The sequence below is a fragment of the Podarcis cretensis genome (genome assembly GCF_951804945.1).
Source record: "Podarcis cretensis genome assembly, chromosome: 10".
Classification (NCBI taxonomy): domain Eukaryota; kingdom Metazoa; phylum Chordata; class Lepidosauria; order Squamata; family Lacertidae; genus Podarcis; species Podarcis cretensis.
The window spans coordinates 33,024,410-33,045,226 of record NC_137179.1 but is presented as its reverse complement, the minus strand read 5'-3'; the positions used below and the strand labels follow the sequence as shown (position 1 = coordinate 33,045,226).

The following is a 20,817-nucleotide window of genomic DNA, read 5'->3' as shown; positions in this document are numbered from 1 at the left end:
GCTTTCTGTGGATTGTGTCTTTTAAGGCTGCTGCTGGGGGCTGCCATGTTTGAATTCTCTCCCATGGAGATGGGAAGGAAGAAGACCCAGTTCCCTGACATGCTGTTCTTTATGTGCAGGAAGATTTTTTTGTAGGGAATGTTTGAGAGGTCATGAGAGAATATTGCATAGTCTATCAGTGAAGAAGAAAACAGGGTTATGTGGCATAAAAACAATATGCTATTTCATCTTCTATGGAGCTGTTTTGTTTGACTATAGACTTCTGGGGTATTTTGACAGGTTTGCCACATACTCACTCATCTCTGTTAAAAGGAGAAATGAAATAGAAAAGCATTTAAAAAACAGACATGTTACAAGGCTGTTTTGATCCAATAAAAATACTTGTAAAGGTTTAAACATGTAATGGTTCTGGAGCATAGCAAAGGGGTAAACTGGATGACAATATGATTTTCCATCTATATTTTTAGCTGGCAAGACTTCTCATTACTCATTAAGATAGCTGTAGATATTTCAGCACCACTACTTGGTATCTTTTGAGTTCAGCTGTACTACTTGGGAGAGTATGTGAGGAAACCAAGGTTTACTTCAGAGGTTCCCAAACTGGTCTGTAGACCAGCAGTGGCCTTTGATCTTTGTTCAGGTGGCCATTAGCATGTCCACATTAAGTATTGAGTTTTACTTGTATGCTTTTGCTTATTTTGCACTCCAGTTTGGATGCAAAGTGCGATGCAATAAAATACAAAAGTAAAAAAGAAAGAAAAACAATTTAAAAGTATATAGCATCTAGCAAAACACACTTAACACCAGGAATAAAAAAATCATTAAACTGCCAAGACCCTCAGCGATTTTAATGGCGGGGAGGGGAGAGCCACTGGCTTAATTTGAATCTGAGCTGGGCCTTGGCGCCTGTTCTCTGGGCGCAGCTGGGACCACCGAGCAAAACGAGAAGATGCACGGGAATCTAATTGGGCTCCATCATACCGCTGGAGCGCCTGCGCACGCGCATTTAGGAGTAAGCTCCGCTGAACACAGCATGCTTTGGATTAGGATTGCGCTGGAGCTGGAAGGGCCGCGCTAAAACGAAGGACGACTGCTGGAGAGGTGAGGGGGCGGCTATTTTTCATAGCACCCAGACCCGCCCCCCGGGAATTAGGACTCTCCTTCACACCGCCCATCCTGGGCACCCTGAAGAACTACTACTCCCATAAACCTTTGCGGCAGTCCGTCTTGGGCTGCCGGATGACGTCACTTCCTCCGGTCCGCTAAGATGGCGCCGTCCGAAAGGGCGCGTGGGGAAGGCGTCGAGCCGCTTGCGCCCCTCGGCTATGCGGGTGAGCAGACGGAGGGGAGCGGGGTCGCCGGCATAGTGGTTCTTCCGGGGCCACGAGGGGGGTGGGCTCGCCACCTTTCAAGGTGCCTCCAAGGCTCTTCTCTGGACCTGCAGGGCAACTTCCCGGCTTGCCCGGGCTCGCTCGAGGTGCTGCCGGGCTCCCCGGGCTGCAGCCGCCCTGCCTTCCGCAAGGAAAACCGCACTCGCCATAGCTCAGGCGTTTCTGCACGAATCTCGGTGAGGCGGCGACGCAGAATTATATATTCGAAGAGCATTATTGGTGTGTGTTTGTTCCTCCTATGGGGAGCTCCGTATAGAGAAATTCGGAAAATTGTGGAGAGAAATTCGACACTTTATTCATTGGATCTGTGACTAGGCAACAGGTTCTCACACCACTGTCCCCTATCTCCCCCAAAAAGTAGCGTTAAACAAGAGTGTTTGTTCTTTCTAACTCGCTTCTCGTAAAGGTGTGTTTTTTATAGTTTTTGAAGGTTTCAAAGCACAACCATACTGCATGCAAGTTGATCGGCCAGGACGTTTCTGCACATGTAGCTGACCTTTGGAGTTGATGGGGGGGGCGGTAGGGTCAGGATCTGAAGAAGTAATCTTAAATAATGGCCTTTTGCTGCAAAATGAGTGGTGCTTTGTATGTGGGATTTTGGGTTGGGCAACCAAACTATCCTCTGCCCCATCTCTGGTCTCCCAGGCCCTAGCCCAACACTCCACACCATGGGGTGGGGTGCATGTTTTTTACTACGAAAGATGTATTTGGGTGAGGGGAGCTGAATCCTCTTTCTGGACTGTGCTCCATTGCTTTAGGCACTTTTGTGCCAGCCCAGCTCCAATGTCTGGAGTGAACAAATTTGAAGAGAAAAATGACTGAAGTGTTGCAGTTTAGCTCCAGTCACCCACACCCACTGTAACTTTGCCCCATTCACTTGTAGACATACCAATAAACAGATATTTCTAAAAGACATTGGCTGGGTAACATGATTAGTGTCTTCAGGCTGTTGTCTTTGATGTATCAAAGTGTGCTCCAGGTTATAGTTATTTGCTCCACAATTTTTCTTTTAGCTATTCTAGTTAAGTTCTCTGAAGAGCATCATTTCCCTCACTACCTCTATGTAAAGGAGCACAAAGTCAGGGAGGACACAGATGTGAAGAGGCCTCAAAACCGCACCCTTTTTGTCTTGAATGTTCCCCCATATTGTACAAAGGTGAGTTTATTGGGGGGGAGGGAAGGGGATTATATGAGGGCCCCGGCAACCTGTAAACCAAGCCAAGAAGAGAACAAATATTGATACAATGGTACCTCTACTTACGGACACGATCTGTTCTGGGGTACCATTTGCACCCCAAAAAGTCCATAAGTAGAGCGCCACTTCTGCGTGCGCACATGACATAATAGAGCGCTCCTGCGCATGTGTGAAGTGCACAGATCGCTGCTGCGTGAATCAGAGAACCCAGACGTAAACACTTCTGGGTTTGCCGCGTTTGTAACCAGAAAAAACGCAACGTGAAGCGAACGCTACTCGAGATATGACTGTATTTAATTTGGAGAGCTGCGGAGAAAATGTAGAAGAGAGAATGGTGAATCTGTGTGTTTTTCTGGCTTTTAGAACATGTTTGCTATTTTTAAATAGTGTATCTCAAAAATAGTAGACATACACAGCTCATAAGTTATGGGAAGACACTAATCACTGGCTGCTGGATTGCATTTGAGTTTCCTGGTCATCCAATCAGTGAACTTCACTATCAATGCAAAAAATTACAAGGGACAGCTGCAATATCCTAGTTGTCAGGTGTTCTTAAAATATAGGCTATCTTAGTATCTGCATAGGAGATTGTAGCTACTGGCCTGCAGCTGAGTGTTAGATGTAAATGACTAGGTAGGGTATGATTGAAGAAGCTGCCTCATACCTAGTCACACCATTTGTTCTATCTAGCTCAGAAATTGTCTGCTATGTAGCTCTCAAGAGTTTCAGATGGGACATTCCCAGCCATATCTGGAGATGGCAATAGCTAGAGATCAATGAGATGAAAAAGAGGGAGAAGATAAAGCTTTTTGAAAAGAATTAGAATTGCTTTGAAGAAGACAGTTAGGTTAGGATATCAGAACTATTAACTATTCTGTACTTATGCTGGATATTATGTTCTATAATAAATATACATTGAGATATACTAACTATAAGCCACCCAAACACAGATAGTTAAATCTTTGTTAGTATATCTCACCCAACATATCTTGTGTGGATATGCTCAATTAAGCATGCAGAGGTGGCTTGGGGAACCTTTGGCTCTCCTGATATTGTTGGGCTACAACTCCCATCAATCCCCACCAGCATGGGATGAGGTGAGTTGGAGTCCCAACATCTGGAGCATCAAAGGTTCCCCAGCCTTGATGTAGAGCAGGGTTTCCCAAACTTGGGAACCCTTGAGGGAAGTCTGTACACTGCAGACTAACTGTGAGTGAATTACCAAGTGACCTCCAGGGACCAGTGCCTTGTAGAGGAACCCTGGAATGTAAATTAATGTTTAATTAATATGTGAATGTGAATCAACAAGATTGGTAACTCTTCCTAGTTTCCTGTTCCTCAATTATTATTATTACTTTTGCCCTGAGGAAATGCCTAGGGTAAATGGTAGCAAACCTAAATCCTGAAAGGAAAGGGGCAGAGTAGGACGTGCTGTCGAGGGCATTAAAAGGTGGGGGCGGTTTTCAGCCATAAAATGCCAAAGGATCAAGTACAGATATTAGAAAGGTAGTTAATATCAAGTACAGATATTAGAGAGGTAACTAATATCAAGTACAGATATTAGAGAGGTAACTAATAATAATACAAGTATTAGAGAGGTGAGATGATGAGGGAAAATAATGGGGGATGATTTCATGTTTCAGGAAATGTCCTTCTTATAGCCATGAATTGTCCTAAATTTCCTTTTGTTGCTTGAAGGAATGTTTGTCCAGGCTGTTCTCGGGCTGCGGTTCTGTACGCTCCGTGGAGATGTGTGACAAGCCAAGTCTGGGAGAAAAGAAAGAAATGCCCAAGACGAAGTTTTTCAACACAGAAGCACGTCAGGTAAATCTTGAACCAGGGTGGAATTTGGAGAGGTGGGTGGGAATGTAGCATTTTGGGGGTGGGGGGAAGCACTCTTAAGAAAAGGACCAGAGCTAATGCTTGACTCCCTGTTACAGCAGCTTGGACTTTATTCCCTGCAAGTTCAGCCAGCCTTGCAATTTGACGTCTGCCTGTGTGTCAGGCAAAAAGGCTGCTACTTTAACAGTACTGAATTGCCCTGTGGAGCTTGACCATACCCTCTCCCCTTTCCCAAGCAATATAGTGGGGGAAAGGCTTTCATCAAGGGGTGGAGGACGGAAAGCAGGCAGTGCACACGGCATGTTTCGTGGGTGTGTTAGGCTCTGGAGGCTGTGCACATTCCTCTTCGCCTCTTCCATGTTTAAAAACCTAGCAGCACACATGCAGCTGGACCCAGAGCTGAAGCTCAGAGGCAGCATGTATGGCTGGCTCTCTTTTTTCATGTAAAAAGAGATGAGGGAAGGGAGGGGAAGCGTGACGAAGCCAGGGGAGAGAGCAACAGGGATGTGTTTTCCCCCTTGAGTGGGTGTTTCAGTGACTGGCTAAACCTCTCATTCTTTGGATTGTATGTGAGTGAAAATAGGCCCAGTCCATAATCATGAGCTTCTTGCTTTATAGGGGTTCAAGGTTGCTTATGTTGTGTTCAAGAGTCCTGCTGGGGTGCAGGCTGCCAAGTCCTTATCAACAAAAGACCCCCTGGTGATATCTTCCAAAAGACACCCTGTGCAAACGGGCATTCACAGTAAGTTAACCACAAATGCCTAGAAATTCCCCCTTTCTCCCTGGGCTGGCCTTCAGGTGTGTAAGGATTTAGTTTGTGGCTGGTGGAGAAATCTGAGTGTTGTACAGACTGGGCAGACCAGGCTTCAACTCCCCATATGGCCATGATGCTCACTTGGCAAATTTCTCTCTCAGCCTCACAAACCTCATAAGAGCTGCTGTGCTATAACATTTGGGATGAGAGTAAGGTGGGGAACAGCTGCTCTGAGCTCCTTTGTGAAAGAATGGGACAGAAATAGAATACTGGTACACCAGCCAGTGTACACCACTGTGAATAAGGAGCATACAAAATCTTTAACAAAATTAGGTGTTCACCTCTTAACAAGATTACATTTACCCATCCTTTATTACTTTTGCATTCCCCAGGCACCTCTTTCACCTTGACTAGGCAGGGCACCTTCTCTCACTCAAATGCAAGGCTGCTACCCACGCCTTCCATGTCCATCTACAACCATTGTCAGTCCTGGTAGAACATAGGCTTTCCCCAGCCTCTGTGCTGTATAGTCAGACTGCCTTTGATTTGTTAAACAAGCAAGGAAGAGAATGCGGAGCCGCTCCCTGATCCATCTCCTGTCCTGTGACATTGTCTTATAGTAGGGGTGTCTAACCTTTTTTGGCCACCTTCAGGGTTCACCACCTCCCTGAGGGCTACATACTGGCTGTGAGTTTCAACAATGTATGTGCATGTGTGTTTGCACCCTTTGTACAACACTCACCCTATTAGACATGCAGTCACTCAACACTTAACACACACAGAGAGAGAGAAGAAAGTGTTTCCAGCCCTCTCCAATCCATTGCTGGAGTGAAGGTGGGGGAAATGCTGCCTGTTACTCTTAAAGGTTTTATCCATGATCTCAGCACAGTGGTGCTTGGCTCTAAGCTCACAGATAAACGATCCCTCTGCCTGTTCTTTAGAGAGGATTGTCTCTCTCCATCTCAGATTGCTCCCTAAGGATCAGGCAGAGGGCTTTATCTGTCAACCAGATCAGTAGACAAAGAGCAGGGGCTGCAGGTTAGCCCCCGTTTTATAGCAGTCAAGGACAGCACTTCCTGTGAAGCACACATTAAGGTAGCAGCAGCATGTCCCAACTTAAATGTACTGTAGCATGGAAGGAATCTCCTTTTCCAGAGTACAGGGGCAACCTCAGAGTATAGGGGAAACTGGGGCTTGTTATAACAATAGGATTGATTTCAATAGGCCTTTGGCCAATTAATATCCTACAGCCTTTTAAATGTATCTGTGGGAAGGGGGGTATTGTTTTGTTGTTTTGGTTTAACTACTTGTGTTTTATCTTTTATTTTACTCTATGAACTGCCCAGGGATCTCTTGAAGGGTGGGATATAAATTAAGTAAATAAATAGCCAAGCAGCAAGTGGTTTGTGCAGTGGTATTTGGTATTTCTTAACCGTAGGTGCCTCTAGTAGGAACTGTCAGTCACCTGCCAGCAAACCACTGCTCATTGACCTGAGAGAACAGGGTTTGCCATCACAGATAGGCATTCAAGTCCAGCATGCTGTCATTCCTAGAAGTAGCAGTAATTGAAATTTGATCTTGTTGTCCCCCACTGTTGAGTCCCTGGTTTCAATTGTATTAAGGGGGCCTCTAAAGTTTCCAAAATTGTGTTTTGTTCTTCTGTTGTCTTGAACATTTTTTGCATTGCAAACTGATTTATTATTTGTTTGTTTTTATCTCAGAATGGATTGCTAGATATGCAGCTTCAGTTGTGGATCCTGCTGAGCTGAAGACAGAAGTGGATGCTTTCATGCAGGCCTATGACAAGAAGGTTGCAAAGGTATGTATTGCTGAAAATATAATGGTATTAGCCAAGCATGCCCTTCCCTTGAAGGGTCCTTTGGATTCAGCATCACTTGTCTTGGTTATGATCAGCACTGACTGGGTAGAGACCCAGTGTGATGTAGTGATTAGAGGCTGGAAGACTAGAGTTTACATACTCAGCCATGAAGTTCACCTGGTGTCTGGACCACTAATCAGCTGAGGAGCAGGGATTAAATCCTGCTGCCTTGGCTGCATGATCCTGTTCCATGTTGGGAGCAGGGTGTGCAGCCAATGCAGGAGTCAACCCTGTTCTCCACCAGTGATGGCAGCTGATGGGTGAGCATGCTTTGAAGGAAATAACCTTGTGAGGCAAATTGGACCCCCTGGTGGGCCAAGATTTATCTGTTGGTTGGAGGTTCCCCACCTCTGGGGTGAATCTAGAATTGAAATGTTGAATGGAACTCATTGTCTGTATTTCTGGGTTGCTGATAACACAATCCTGCTTTCTTCAGAAAGCCCTTTTCACATGGCAAAAGGCTTTGCACTGGGCTCTTTTGCTCAAGGGCTGTGAAGTTGGGCAGGGCACCTTCTGAAATTATAAACAGTATTTCTGAGCTCGGGTAGGGCTGGGTGATGTATCAATATATTGCCCAAAACTGGTTTGAAGCCCATATTGTGATACTGGTTTCATAGTTTTTGACCTGGCAATATATTGCGAGTGAGTGAGTGAGTGAGTGTGTAAAAATCACAATGAGGGGAAAACAGTGAAGCTAGCCAATGCCTTAATAGCCATCCTTATTTCAGACATTGTGATATATTGGTATATGGTGGTGTTTAGCTGGTGATATATTGCCCAGCCTTACTCAGGGGGAAGCTGTGAGCTTAAAGCAGCCTCTCCTGACCAGGCCTGAGATGGCTCTTTTTATTGACGCAGGAAGAAGCCAAAGCTGAGAAGGAAGATGGCATCCCGGATGAGGAAGGGTGGGTGAAGGTGACAAGGAAAGGTCGAAGGCCTGGGCTCCCTCGGACTGAAGCAGCCAACTTGCGGGCGCTGGAGAGGGAGAAGCGCAAAAGGGCACGCAAGGAGCTGCTCAATTTCTATGCTTGGCAGCATCGTGAGACCAAGAGGGAACGTGAGTCATTTCCTCTTCATCTGATCTCTCAATTCTGTGCAATGTTTGATGCAAGAGAATGTCATCTAATTTGAATAGCATACCGTATTTACGGGACTCTAATTCGCACCTCAGTTTTCAAAATCTTGAAACCAAAAAAGTATTTGCTGATGCCATTATATCTAACACGCACCCTAATTTTTGCAATGTAAGGAAAAGGTAAAGCGACCCCTGACCATTAGGTCCAGTCGTGGCCGACTCTGGGATTGCAGCGCTCATCTCGCTTTATTGGCCGAGCTTCCGGGTCATGTGGCCAGCATGACTAAGCCGCTTCTGGTGAACCAGAGCAGCGCACAGAAATGCCGTTTATCTTCCCGCCGGAGCGGTACCTGTTTATCTACTTGCACTTTGACGTGCTTTCAAACTGCTAGGTTGGCAGGAGCAGGGACCGAGCAACAGGAGCTCACCCCGTCACGGGGATTTGAACCACCCACCTTCTGATCAGCAAGCCCTAGGCTCTGTGGCTTAACCCACAGTGCCACCTGCGTCCCTAATTTTTGCAATGTACTTTTGCCAAAAAGTGTGCATTACATTCGAGTAAATATGGTATTCTTTGCCAGCTTGAATTTTGGTGAAAATGTAGCAACATCTGAAGGAGCTTAGTTGCTTTTTTCTGAACAGTTAAGATTGTCAGGTGTTTTTGTGGAAGGGCAGATTTTTAGCTTCCAGCATTCTTCTGAGTGTTTTTATTTCAACAGTAGCATGTTCTCATTACTATGCTTGCTCAGGAGATGTCTACAAACATTGCCACCTTTAAGGCATCAAACCATCCCAGAACTTGGACAGTGGGGAACATTAACTCAAATATGCTAGAGGAGCTTTTTCCTGCTGTGACACTGATTCTTTCTCTGCTTTATCCAATCTCTCCTTTGTGTGTTTTCAGACATAGCTCAACTGAGGAGGAAGTTTGAAGAGGACAAGCAGAAAATTGCTCTCCTACGGGCGCAGCGGAAGTTTCGGCCCTACTGAGTTGCAGATCTATAGCTATTCTGAAAAGAACAGCAGCCACAGTAAGAAGTTCATTGCTGGGATAATTTTGACTTTTTCTCTTTTCTCCTCTAATATCTCCTGGAGTGTGATGGATGCAGCAGACGATGGGGGTTTGGAAATGAAATCATCTTGTTTGCTCTGACACTGTAACACGGACAGTTTCATAAGCTGCCTTCTTCCCCTTTGAGGAATTCTAAGGCTGCTGTTCAAATGAAACAGACATGTAAATATTTGTTTTTATATTTGTGATATACCGTATTTTTCGCTCTATAAGATGCACAAGACCATAAAACGCACCTAGTTTTTGGAAGAGGAAAACAAGAAAAAAAATTCTGAATCCTGTAAGCCAGGACAGCCAGCGGAATAGCAGTGCAGCGATCCTGCTGGCTGTCCTGGCTTATGGGATAGCCGCGCACAGCCTCTCCCGGGCAAGGGGAGCCTTCATCCCCTGCCCGTGCGCTGAGCAGAGCCTCCCGCCTGCATTCGCTCCATAAGACGCACACACATTTCCCCTTACTTTTTAGGAGGGGGAAAGTGCGTCTTATAGAGTGAAAAATACGGTACATCAGGTTTCTTGTTCTCGTCATCTTCACCAATACATGACTTCTATGTAGGAATTTTTACTGGACAATTTGTGTGCCACACAACCTGTCAAAGAACAGCTGCTTTCCTAGCTTGTACAACCTTGCATCTCTCCTGTAAATACCTATGCTATGGATGCAAGCGGCACCTTGGAAAAGCAGACCTGTCAGAGGCTTATTTTGTGAAGCCAAAAAGAACATCTCAGTAAAATTTCTCCTCCTCTATTAGTCCCCTCAATCTGTATCACCAAACAATAAATTCTTTTGAGAGATTGAAACTGTTTAGAGCATCGGTTGGTAAACTAAGGTCTGAAGGCCGGATCAGGCCCAATTGCCTTCTAGATCCAGCCCGCAGACGATCCAGGAATCGCTGTGTGGATTTACAGCACACAAGTTCTTTCCTTCTCCCTCCCAAGGCAGCGGCAGCGCTTCCTCCCACCCTCCTGGCTTCTCCCCGCCCTGCCTAGAGGTATTTAAAATTGTATGAGGAAAGAAGTACAAGTGCAAGCTGCAACAAACTTAGTTTTAATACCTAAACTAGCATGAGTGGCTAAAATGTTTCCTTCACTGAACTAACAGTTGTTACCTAGTTAGAACACCTGACTCTGGCCCAGAAAATCATAATCCAGTACATGAATTGACATTTTAAGACAAATCCACTCACCCACCGTATGTGTAACTGGACTAAGGCACTCATGAAGAACTGAATCTGACTGAGCTGTTCAGTAGAAGCAGAACAAAGAATTGTTTGTGCTAAATGTCTGTGCAAGCTGTCCCCACTGCGCCACAAGGTAGTTGTGCAAGATACCCTGCAGGTCCCACAGCAGCCTCCTCACTTAAAGCAGGACTGAATCTTTCGAAGGCATCCATCTGTTCTCTAGGAAGGGTTAGTCATGATGATGCAGGTAGGCACTGCTTATAGGCTGGCTCTGGGTTTCTGGTCCTTATTTAAGAAGGTGTTGATGATCCCGGCCACAACCTGGGGCTCATTCAGGTGGACAAAATGATTGCCAGCAACTTCCACAAACTGGTAACGCTAAGAATAAGGGAGAATACAGTGAGAGATGGACCATGGGAAAGAATACTCAGAAATATGGAACAATGAAACTTAACATTAAATGCTAGGCGTTATAATAGGGAGGCTGGATTAGCCCATCCAGAAGCCTCTACAACTGGCAGCGAAAGGGTCAAAAGCAATTCAGTAGTTTTACTGAACACTTAACCACACCTGTGTTCAGTCTGGGCTTAAAAACAATCACACATTCTGTACATTCGGTGCAAGCTCATTTTGCATAATTCTGCTTCAACTCCAGGGGAGAGGCAGAGAGGTAGGAAAGTGACCCCCTGCACACTGGAAATGCTGCTCGAGCTGCGCTGTTTTTTCCTCTTTCACTGACCCCTTCCCCTCCGTTTTAGTCCACCTATCCAAGCAGGCGGCTAAATCCTGATCAGCCAAGGCAAACAAAAATAATGGTGCATTTGGGGAGCATCGGCAGAGCACGGGAGACATCCCTTCCATTGCCTATGCCAGGCACCCCCAACCTGCAGCCCTCTAGATGTTTTGGCCTACAACTCCCATGATCCCTAGCTAACAGGATCAGTGGTCAGGGATGATGGGAATTGTAGTCCAAAACTTCTGGGGGGCTGAAGTTTGGGGGTGCCTGGCCTATGCGCCTTTCTTTCTCCCTTTCCTGTCATTTTTACAATCTCCACACAAGGGATTTTGACAGTTGGGTGGGGCAACCTGCCTGTCAATCATGTGGCATCAAGGTTGGCCAGCAGGAAGAGGCCAGAGTTCTCCAGGTCTACTACAGCCCCTTAAGCCTATCTTATAACTGGGGGGGGGGGTGTCTATCCAGCTGTACTCCTACTGCCTCCTTTGCCACCTCTCTCTTCCCACTGAATACATGGAAACCCCAAGCGAGAAAAGCAACTGCTCAGCAAAGCCAATGCAAAACGTCTCAGAGCAAGTTTGTGTTCCCCTCAGGACTTGCACTCACCTCTTTTAGGCTGGTCCTGAATGCTTCCTCAAGTGGCTCTACAAAGTATGGGACGCTACGTTTAGGAGGATTGGTAAAAATCCCATTTTCTGCTCTAGAATAAAACAATCGGCTCTTAGTTCTGGTTGCACATAAGAACACAAAGTTCAAATCATCTGCATGCTAGAATTTTCCAAGAAATAGAAGAGGGTGCTGGAGATTGCATTAGCTTTGTGGATAACCTGAACAGATCCTTCTCACTTGTACCACTGAAAAAAGGATAGATTAGATTTGGGGTGTATTGGGTGTTACGGTAGGGAAAGCACTTCTGGGGTAGGTTGTTCACCTTTGGTCCCCACCCTGCACTCAGCTCTCATCTGGGCCACCTAGAAGCTATCAGCATGCAACAGTGGCCGCAGTCCAGAAACAGGCTGGCTAAATCAGGTGAGTGCAGCTGCTGGGTCTCAAATCCTCAGCGAGTCAGGGACTTCACCTGCATGTGGACAGGCTCTGGCAGGTTGAGCGGATGAGACCAATAGTGGGTCCACTATTTGTGCACGCGGTTTGTGCACGCGGTGCAGAGAGAAGTGAGAGGCAGGTAGTGCTTGTCAACCTGGAAAGGGAGCCACCTGGGAGAGGGGAAAAACTGATCCTAAACCTCCGTTGCCTTGCAGAATATCTTCTGGAGAAGAACAGGCTAAGGAGTAAACCCTGCACAAGTCCAGAATGGAGTCCTTAAGACAGCTGGATGGCACCCTGTACACCTCCTTCCGGCAACTACTGCAGCCAAGCTGGAGGACCACATCAGAGAGGCCGAGGAGGGGGACATCATCTGGGCAGCCCAGAGCCTCCATACACCGCCCAGGGTTGTGCCACGGGAAGGTCACTTAAGTGCTGTTAACGCAGCCGTTTGACTTCACCCCGGAGGTGCACTCCATTGTCCCTCAAGACAGACGGATGCCAACAACAAACTAGATTGGCTAAGCATGTGGCTAAGCTGGTATTTAGCACAACCTCAATATATTTTCATGATTTTTAAAGGAGTGATGCTCCGCGGACCCAGATGGAAGTAGGCCTACTGAAAATAGTAGGACTTCATTGGAAGTAAACATGCATAAGACTGCACTGCACTTGGAATACTACTCTGCAACTACTCTGTAGTTTAGGCACTACAGGAGTGCTGTGAGGAGGACTGATTCAGTCTTATGCTTGGGGCTGATCAGTGAAGCAATCCATTTTTCTTCATTCTCTGCCCCTGCCTCTCTTTTTCTCTCAGGCAGATCTACTAGGCACTGGTTACATCTGCGTGTCACTTACCTGATCATCAGTATATCAGCCTCAATTTTCTTCAGGATGTGGCAGCATTGATCCAGAGATACAAAACTGTGGTTCTGCTACATATGATATAAAATGACAAATAAGGAACATAACTCATCTAGTCCGTTTGACTGGCTTAGCACACAACGGGTTTCTTCTAGAACCTGATGGTTTTCATGCATTCCTGAAAATCAACCCAATACTATGCTCCCCCTTTATTCTGTACTGGGGGAGAGAAAGTGGAGCAGGTCACCCCACTTTACCCTCTGCTGCCAATCAACGGGCAGGGGGGCAATAGGAGGTACTCCACAAATGGCATTGCTCTTGCCAGTACCTGGCCACAGGTCAACAGTCTTTTGGTCCTAAGGCGATTCATAGGAATCCCATTGAAACTGAAATACCAGTTGTCTACAAAAATGCTTTCCATCAGAAAAGCCATATGGAGTTAGCCAGAAATAGGTGGAAATTAAATATTCCCGTGTTCTGCAATCTAGCCAACAAAGGCTCTCACTGCAATTTTTGTGACGCGGCAACTAAGGTTAGAGGACCAACATTAACAAAGCTAGCCGATGCCTGAGCAGGGCTTTGAGCAAGGACTAATTTGTGTACCTCCAATATCCTTTGGGTGGATGAAAAATACAGGGGGAAACATTCAACAGAACTAGATCAGAACTTACCACAAGGACCCTTAAATCTCTGTTATAAACCAAACCTAGAGAAAGAGAAGAATCACATCTCATATTTTGTACAACTTGTTTTTCTCCTGGCTTCTTTCTCTTAACACAGCTGGGGGGGGGTTATTCTATAAATGGTAAGTTTAACCGGCTGTCCCAATTAAAATTTAAATACCTGGAAAGAGGACTGCACAGTGTTCTGTAAGAGGATGCACAACTCCTAAAAGACCAGGTTTATACTGGCGGGGGCAGGGGGGTGTCTCCTGGACACTATCTATGGAAGCCTCACAGGTGGTGTTGGTGACCAAGAGTGCCTTTTAACAGCTTAGGTTGCTTCATCATCTGTGACCCATTCTGCAGAAAGTGGACCTTGCCTCAGTGGCACATGCCCTGGTTACAGCCAGACTGGACTGTATGGGGCTGCCTTTAAACATGGTCTGGAAACTTCAGCTGGTACAGAATAGTACAGCACTAGGATGTTTGTGGACAACAGGCACTCGGAGCATATAGCACATATTCCATTTCAGTTGCATTAGCTGCTCAGTGTAAATTACTGGTGGTAAAAAGTAAAGCTCTAAACTGTTTGGACAAGGTTATTTGAATATGGGTCTTAAGAATGACCTTGCAAGGACCCTCTCAGACTGGCGAACCCTCGAGAATGACCTATTCAGCGCCTAAGAACTCCCCATAAGTAGCATCTCTGGACTGAAATGGATTTTAACTTCGACCTTAGTAAACTTCTTAATTTCAAACTGCTGCTGTTTTTAAATTTTGTAATTTGTTTGCTTTTATGGTTTCAACAATCCCTTCATAAATTGCCTTGGAAGGCAGCATGCCAGTACTATCATACAAACAAGATCAGTTCTGAATATTTAGCCACAGAATGCGCCACCAATTGTGCTAGATCATTTTAGATCTTCAGGCAGTCAGACCACTGGGCCAGCTAGCCACTAGTGCAATGCGCAGCAGGTCTCTAGTGTCTCACACAAGACTGCAACAGTCCCCTGCCACCAAAGATGCCAGCTATTAAACCTGAGACCTCGCATGTGCTCTGCCACCAAGCTCTGCTCCCCTAATTGCAGGTTCGGTGAAACACAACAGGCACCTCTTTGTATCTCAGCCTCTTACCTCCTGCCACCTCAGAGGCCCCTCGCTCCAGGAGTAGCTTAGCACTCTCTTCTGTTAGATGGCTGTTTGCTTCCATTAACCTAGGCAAGTCAAGCAGAAACATGTACAACTTTGTCATTAAGATGCAGGCAAGAAGTGCGTTCTTAGTAATGCCACCACCAACTAATCCCTCCTCTTATCAAATGTTACCCAGCCACATTTGTCCATCCTGAATCTATGTTCAGCTCTTGTACAACACTGATATAAATGCAATAAATAAAATAAAAGAACATTTCCTTTTTCAGAATAATGGATTTGGAAAGAGGCAGCTATGTTTGGCAGGACAGACCTTGCTGTACCCCCAGGGACGAAACACCCAACACTTTGCCAGAGACCAAAGAAGGGAACTTACCTCTGAAGGGCTGCTTCAGGACTACGTACTTTGGGGGAATGGTACTTGCTGGTCTCAAAATTCAGCAGTTCCTCAATTACCTCCCGCTGGGACTTGCAAATTTTCTCCAATTCCTATAAATCAGACGTCATCTGCTTTCAGAAGTCTGTTACACCCAAAGCCCCTCACAAGGTATACAAAACAACAACATTAGTATTAGCTTCTTGGGAAGGTAAGACAAAAGTAAAAGAATTTCTATGCACTCTGACACCACTAGGCCTCACTTCCAATGCCATGCTGCCTTCCAACCTCACCTCTAAACGTGAGAAAGCATCTCTAGGGGTGAACAGCAACCTCGGCTTCTTTTCTGTATGTAATCCCGGGCCCCTTTGATAACCCTGCCAACAAGAGAGCCAACAAACAATGACAGAGCCTGGGCAGTGGCTTTTGTGGGAGGAAATCCTCCTAGGATCGAGAGCCAATTAAATTCCCTGAAAGTCACACACACAAACGTGTCCTGATTAAGCTCATGTAATTCTGTGCAACCAGCAAACATTGGACAGGACTAGGGCTGGGCGGTATACCAATATATCTTCCCAAATCAGTTTGAAGTCCATATTGTGATATTGCGTTTCATAATTTTTGACCTGGCAATATATCGCAAATCATGATGTGTGTGCAAAAGTCACCTTGTGGGGAAAACTGAAGCCAGTCAATGCCTCTACATAGTTCAACCCTTATTTAGCTCATGACATATCCCGATGTTGAAAACCAGATATCGCCCAGCCTTAGACAGAACAATGCTGTATTAGTATAATAGACCTCCATCCCATCACTGGAACATGCAGTTGCTGATTTTGGGAGAGAAAAGCTTTTTGTCTACACATTTTGACTGACTCCAAGACTGCCATGAGAGCTGGGTTAAATCACATCCCAGAAACTTAAGCATGCAAGGGAGGGAAGTTTGCCTTTCACCCACTGCCTCTACAATTCCAAGAAATACTTTCCAACTGGAAAAAAATCACTTAAATTTTAATTAAATGTTTATTTTATATATTGCCCTGCCTCTCTCCCAGTGCTGGAGCCAAGCAGGTTCACAGGATATATGAAAACAGATTTACTTATCTATTTTCTGATAAAGCCAGCACTTAAAAGATGTAAAAGTGGCAGTGGTAGAAAAGTCTCATCATGTGGGGAGTAGCAATCACCTTTCCTGCTCCTTTTCAGTAATTAAAACACCTCTGGGAATGGCTCTTTTCAAAGTTAATTTATCCACTGGCTGGTCCTAAATCTACACCTGATGCTAAGCCTGAACTGTTGGCTCCTCCCAATAGAATCATAGAATTGTAGATTTGGAATGAATCTAAAGGGTCGTCTAGCCTAGCAGGAATCACAGTAACCGCAGACTTCCGGTTTCTTTGACAACACATTCAGACCGTTGTGCTCTCTTCTTTGCAAATCTGCCTCATAACTCTGGAAATCTACAGAACTAAAGGAAAGGGGTGTGAGTTCCCTAACAAAAGGGATAATCCACTTGACTACCGTACTTTTCCGTGTATTAGACAAGCTTTCCCCCCTCAAAACAAACATCAGAAAATGGGAGGGTGTCTTATCCATAGTGCATTTTGGTGTTGTGGGATTTGTTGCTTCCTCTAGCCTGAGATAGTCAGCGGTGTTATGAGTGGCTGCAACAAGGGCTGGTGTGGATTTGCTGTTGCTGCGGCTTCTGGCTCCAATGGAACAGCTTAATAGGTGGGTTTTGCGCATGCGCAGCAGTGCAGGTCTGATGTGTGAGCAATCTCCTCCAGAGACAGCGCGTCCCACATCAACAGCACCGCCACCAGAGACTGGGCATCTCTGCGGCCAGAGGTGCCCAGCAAGGGCTTGTCGCTTCCCGCAGCCCGGGCATGAGCCATTCCCTCTGTGGGGAGCCGAAGGATAATATAGTAACGAAAAGGAGATGATTGATTCACTGCCCTCTTTGTCCTCTGCCTTTGCCACTTCAATTCACCTCAGCTGTGGCTGCCCGTTGCCTTCATGTTCTTCTCCCCGCACTCTTGTCCCCGCTTCCCTCAATAAATAAGAACGCCAGCAAGGCAGGCAGGCAGGCAGGCAGCAGCGCCACCACAGAGCAAGTCAGTCCGTGGTTGGAGGAGGAGGAGGAGAAGGAGAGTACAGAGGGCAGGAGTCACCTCATAGCAAAGCAATGGCATCCCTCCTCCTCCTCGCCTCAGGCTCTGCTGGGTTACACTGCTGCCTGCCTGCAGGAAACAAGGACAGCAAGAAGAGGGGGAATGAACCAGGGGGAGCCATTTTCTTTAGTTTGCGTCCCCAAAAATAGGGGTCATCTTATAGATGGGGGCGTCTTATACATGGAAAAATACGGTAAGTTGTTGAGGCAAATAGGCATGAGTCTGTGTAGCAAGCAATTTGCACTTGCCCAAATGGCACGGGTGGCTGCTCAACTCACATCAGGGTTCCAGCCCACATCTGTGATTTTAAAAATTGCTAATTACATATATTGTGTTTAGCGTCTAGCCTAGGCCTGAGTAAAGCAAATAGTTGTGGTGTTGCATCTACAGCAGCAGCCCTGGGCACTGTCAAAAAGGCACAAGTATTTTGTCCAACCTACTTGCCATGTACCCACTAGCCTTCCACCTTATAATGGAGGGCAGAGGTGGGGCTGCCTCCCATATGCCCCACACCAGGCTCAACACTACCTCAAAAATAACCACCTTCTATTAGCAAAGAAACTTATATAGCTTCTTCTGTTCATGCCACTTCTCTCAACTATACTGCAAGGGTAGCAAAAAAACCCATAGAATTTAACCTGAGGTGCAGGATAAAAACCATACGATTCCACCAGGATCAGCTTGTCCACCAGTTCGGGGAAAATACTAGAGAACTAGGAAGACAGAGGGAAAAAGAAAGGAAGTTTAGCTCTTTTACAGCAGGAACAAAAAGTGTAATTTCTATCACCTCTGCCTAGATATCATTTCTTATTCTCTTGTGTGTTTGTCACAGAAAAAAACTGTGTTTTGAGAAGAGACATTTCTATATAGATAAGTGAGTTCTGCAACAAAATGTTGCAATGTAGAATACTCCTGTGGAGGATGGTCTAGTCTTTGTCCACTTCCTTTGGTTTTCTATTAAATTTCCAACAGCCAGACAGCATTCCATGCCTACTGAGCATGCTCAGTCTTCACTGGGCTATTTTTAATTTAAAAAACCCCTCTCTTATTAAGAGTTTGTTTCCTAAATATGTATTTGTACTTCTGAAAAGCTGAGGGTCTTCAGCCTGCCAACCCGTCCCTCTTGGGGATGGATGGTGAAGGTTTGGCAACATAAAGACTAGCACTCAGAGAAAGGAGATTGCTATTAGTGTAGATAAGTGGGAGCCACAGCACAGTGTTGCAGTCTATGGTGCTGCTGTTCAAGATCCCAGCCCTTCTATTCCTACTTCCCCCACCCCAAAATTTTATCCTCCACCCCAACTGAGTCAGCATTGTGTGGCCACTTAATTCTCATTGAGCTGTTGGGGAGGTGTTTCTTGTTTTTCCCTTTTCCCTCGTGCCTACGGGACCACCTCTCTCTCTCTCTCTCTCTCTCTCTCTCTCTCTCTCTCTGTCCCACAGAGGAACTTACGGTCTTCAAACAAAAACATCTTGGAGGCTGTGGCTCCGATCTGGTGGAACGCTCTGTCACAAGAGACTAGGGCCCTGTGGGGCCTGACATCTTTCCGCAGGGCCTGCAAGACAGAGCTGTTCCACCAGGCCTTTGGCCAGGGCACAGCCTGACCCCCTCCTTTGGCAATCCTCACAGAACTCTAGCCCAATGGTTGCCATTAATTTGATTTGAATTTATTTTATAATGAAATGATTTTAGAATGTTGTACTATTTTATTGTTGTTAGCTGCCCTGAGCCTGGCTTCAGCTGGGGAGGGCAGGATATAAATAACTTTTTATTATTATTATTATTATTATTATTATTATTATTATTCTAACACACTTCTGCACAGAATTCTTCCAAGCCTTCTGATATGTTCCTCTTGTGTATGGATGGTGTTGTTCTTGCCACATAATCAGTGGCACTCAAACCCTGAACACTGGAAATAGAGGGAATAATGAAAATGCCCAGATAAGAATATACTCACCATGCCTGCAATACTCCCACCTGTAGGAAAGAAAAGGAAGTCGGGTTTATATGAACACAGAGTATGAACCACAGTGACCACCCATAAAATCCAAAGGGTATAAACTGACCAGCAATGAGAGAACAGGACCATAATTTGATAAGTGAACAAACAAGGAAGGGGGGGGGGAGGTGATTATGTGTGAGAAACACCAGCTTCCTCGGGGACAAAAGTCACTTACCCAAACTGTGGCCCATAAGGGTAAACCGATTCCATTTCATTGCTTAAAAAAAAAAAAAAAAAAAAAAAAAGAGCAAAGGAGAGGCTGAGTTAAGACCAGATAGCCCAGGTTTCACAAGCCCCCAAGCAATCAGCAGCATCACAATACAAACATTAGCCACATCACGGCTCAACTTGGTGCTTCTAGATGTTTTGCACAACAGCTCCCAACAGCCACAGCCAGCACAGCTGGAAATCATAGTGCAAAACATCAGGAAGGCACCAGGTTGGGGAAAGCTAGTGCAGGCTGTCACAGGCAAGAGACAGGTAGGTAGCCATGTTGGTCTGAAGCAGTCGAAATAAATTAATAAATTAATAAATTGTCCAGTAGCACCTTAGAGACCAACTAAGTTTGTTCTGGGCATAAGCTTTCATGTGCATGCACACTTCTTTAGATACTTCTTGAATCTGAAGTCCCTCTAAAAGGGAATGCCTGATTGAGTTCTTTGATAAACAGGCAGCTAACAAGCTGCACAGGAAGAAATGGATGTTGGGAAATTGGGAAATGGTTAATGCTGCAATAGGAGCTAATCCCCTATTTTGCACAGGGAATGTTCATAGAGGCTCAGCTCCAACAATGCACATTTCCTACAACAAGGCTATGCCCTATGCAATGTGGCTGTGCTTTAGCATCTGAGAAGCACATTCACAATTATTAACTTGGTAACAATTTGCCTTCCACAACTAAAAAACAGGAATGATGTCAAAGCTCAATGCCTACTAACCGGTTTTACCAAACTAGATTAAGGTGAAAGGTTTACACCTACTCTTGAGAATTGCTACACTGAGAATTTACAACCTGTAAAACTGTAACTGTATGTATGTGCCAGTTGTGACTAGTGTTTTATTTTAGAGGCTTTGGAGCCTGTCTAAGTAAAGCAAGGGCTGCAAAGTTTTATGTCTGGCCTTGAAAGTGGGTTGGGGAGAACTTGCTGGCTTCGGCTGATCAGGAAGTGTGAGAGAAACTGTCTTGACTGCAGCCAGGAGAAATATAGATCCAGGCCACTGAGAAATTCAAACTGCCTACAGGCTACAAACAAATCCAACAGGCTCACCTGCTGCTACCCTGCGCACGTCACCCACATAATCCATGAAGTGATAGATTGCCCCAGGTGGGCGGTGGGATGACAGGCCGTGTCCTGCAAGATCAATGGCCATGTAGTAACAATCTGAAAGAGAAGAAAGGGAAGGGAAACAAGTCAGCCACACC

At 45.6% G+C, this 20,817-nt stretch overlaps 2 protein-coding genes across 8 annotated transcripts in view; one reads left to right on the top strand and one right to left on the bottom strand.

The window, feature by feature from the left end:
• Positions 1-1,162: 1,162 nt before the first annotated feature.
• Positions 1,163-15,252, top strand: RRP7A (ribosomal RNA processing 7 homolog A). Of its 3 annotated transcripts, none has more exons than XM_079993409.1 (8): positions 1,163-1,331; positions 2,405-2,547; positions 4,285-4,410; positions 5,047-5,170; positions 6,904-7,001; positions 7,920-8,118; positions 9,041-9,167; positions 15,111-15,252. In XM_079993409.1, exons 1-7 carry the CDS (start codon positions 1,268-1,270, stop codon positions 9,124-9,126), a joined length of 840 nt encoding a protein of 279 aa, XP_079849535.1. In that variant the 5' UTR covers positions 1,163-1,267; the 3' UTR covers positions 9,127-9,167; positions 15,111-15,252. The 3 variants fall into 3 exon arrangements, with proteins under 3 accessions (XP_079849535.1, XP_079849536.1, XP_079849534.1); XM_079993410.1 differs by lacking the exon at positions 15,111-15,252 and adding an exon at positions 12,984-13,680; XM_079993408.1 differs by lacking the exon at positions 15,111-15,252 and adding an exon at positions 12,382-13,680.
• Positions 10,238-20,817, bottom strand: part of SERHL2 (serine hydrolase like 2) — a 24,173-nt gene continuing 13,593 nt past the window's right edge. For 3 of the 5 annotated variants that reach the window (XM_079993398.1, XM_079993397.1, XM_079993395.1), the window contains exons 3-13: positions 20,663-20,776; positions 19,570-19,611; positions 19,350-19,369; positions 18,027-18,101; positions 15,511-15,594; positions 15,218-15,330; positions 14,827-14,906; positions 13,702-13,736; positions 13,025-13,101; positions 11,729-11,822; positions 10,238-10,764 (exon numbers count right to left, since the gene is read on the bottom strand). In XM_079993398.1, the coding sequence (XP_079849524.1) occupies positions 10,645-10,764; positions 11,729-11,822; positions 13,025-13,101; positions 13,702-13,736; positions 14,827-14,906; positions 15,218-15,330; positions 15,511-15,594; positions 18,027-18,101; positions 19,350-19,369; positions 19,570-19,611; positions 20,663-20,776 (854 nt within the window). In that variant the 3' untranslated portion in view covers positions 10,238-10,644. The remainder of the gene's footprint in view (positions 10,765-11,728; positions 11,823-13,024; positions 13,102-13,701; positions 13,737-14,826; positions 14,907-15,217; positions 15,331-15,510; positions 15,595-18,026; positions 18,102-19,349; positions 19,370-19,569; positions 19,612-20,662; positions 20,777-20,817) is intronic. The other 2 variants (XM_079993396.1, XM_079993399.1) reach the window with 2 other exon arrangements.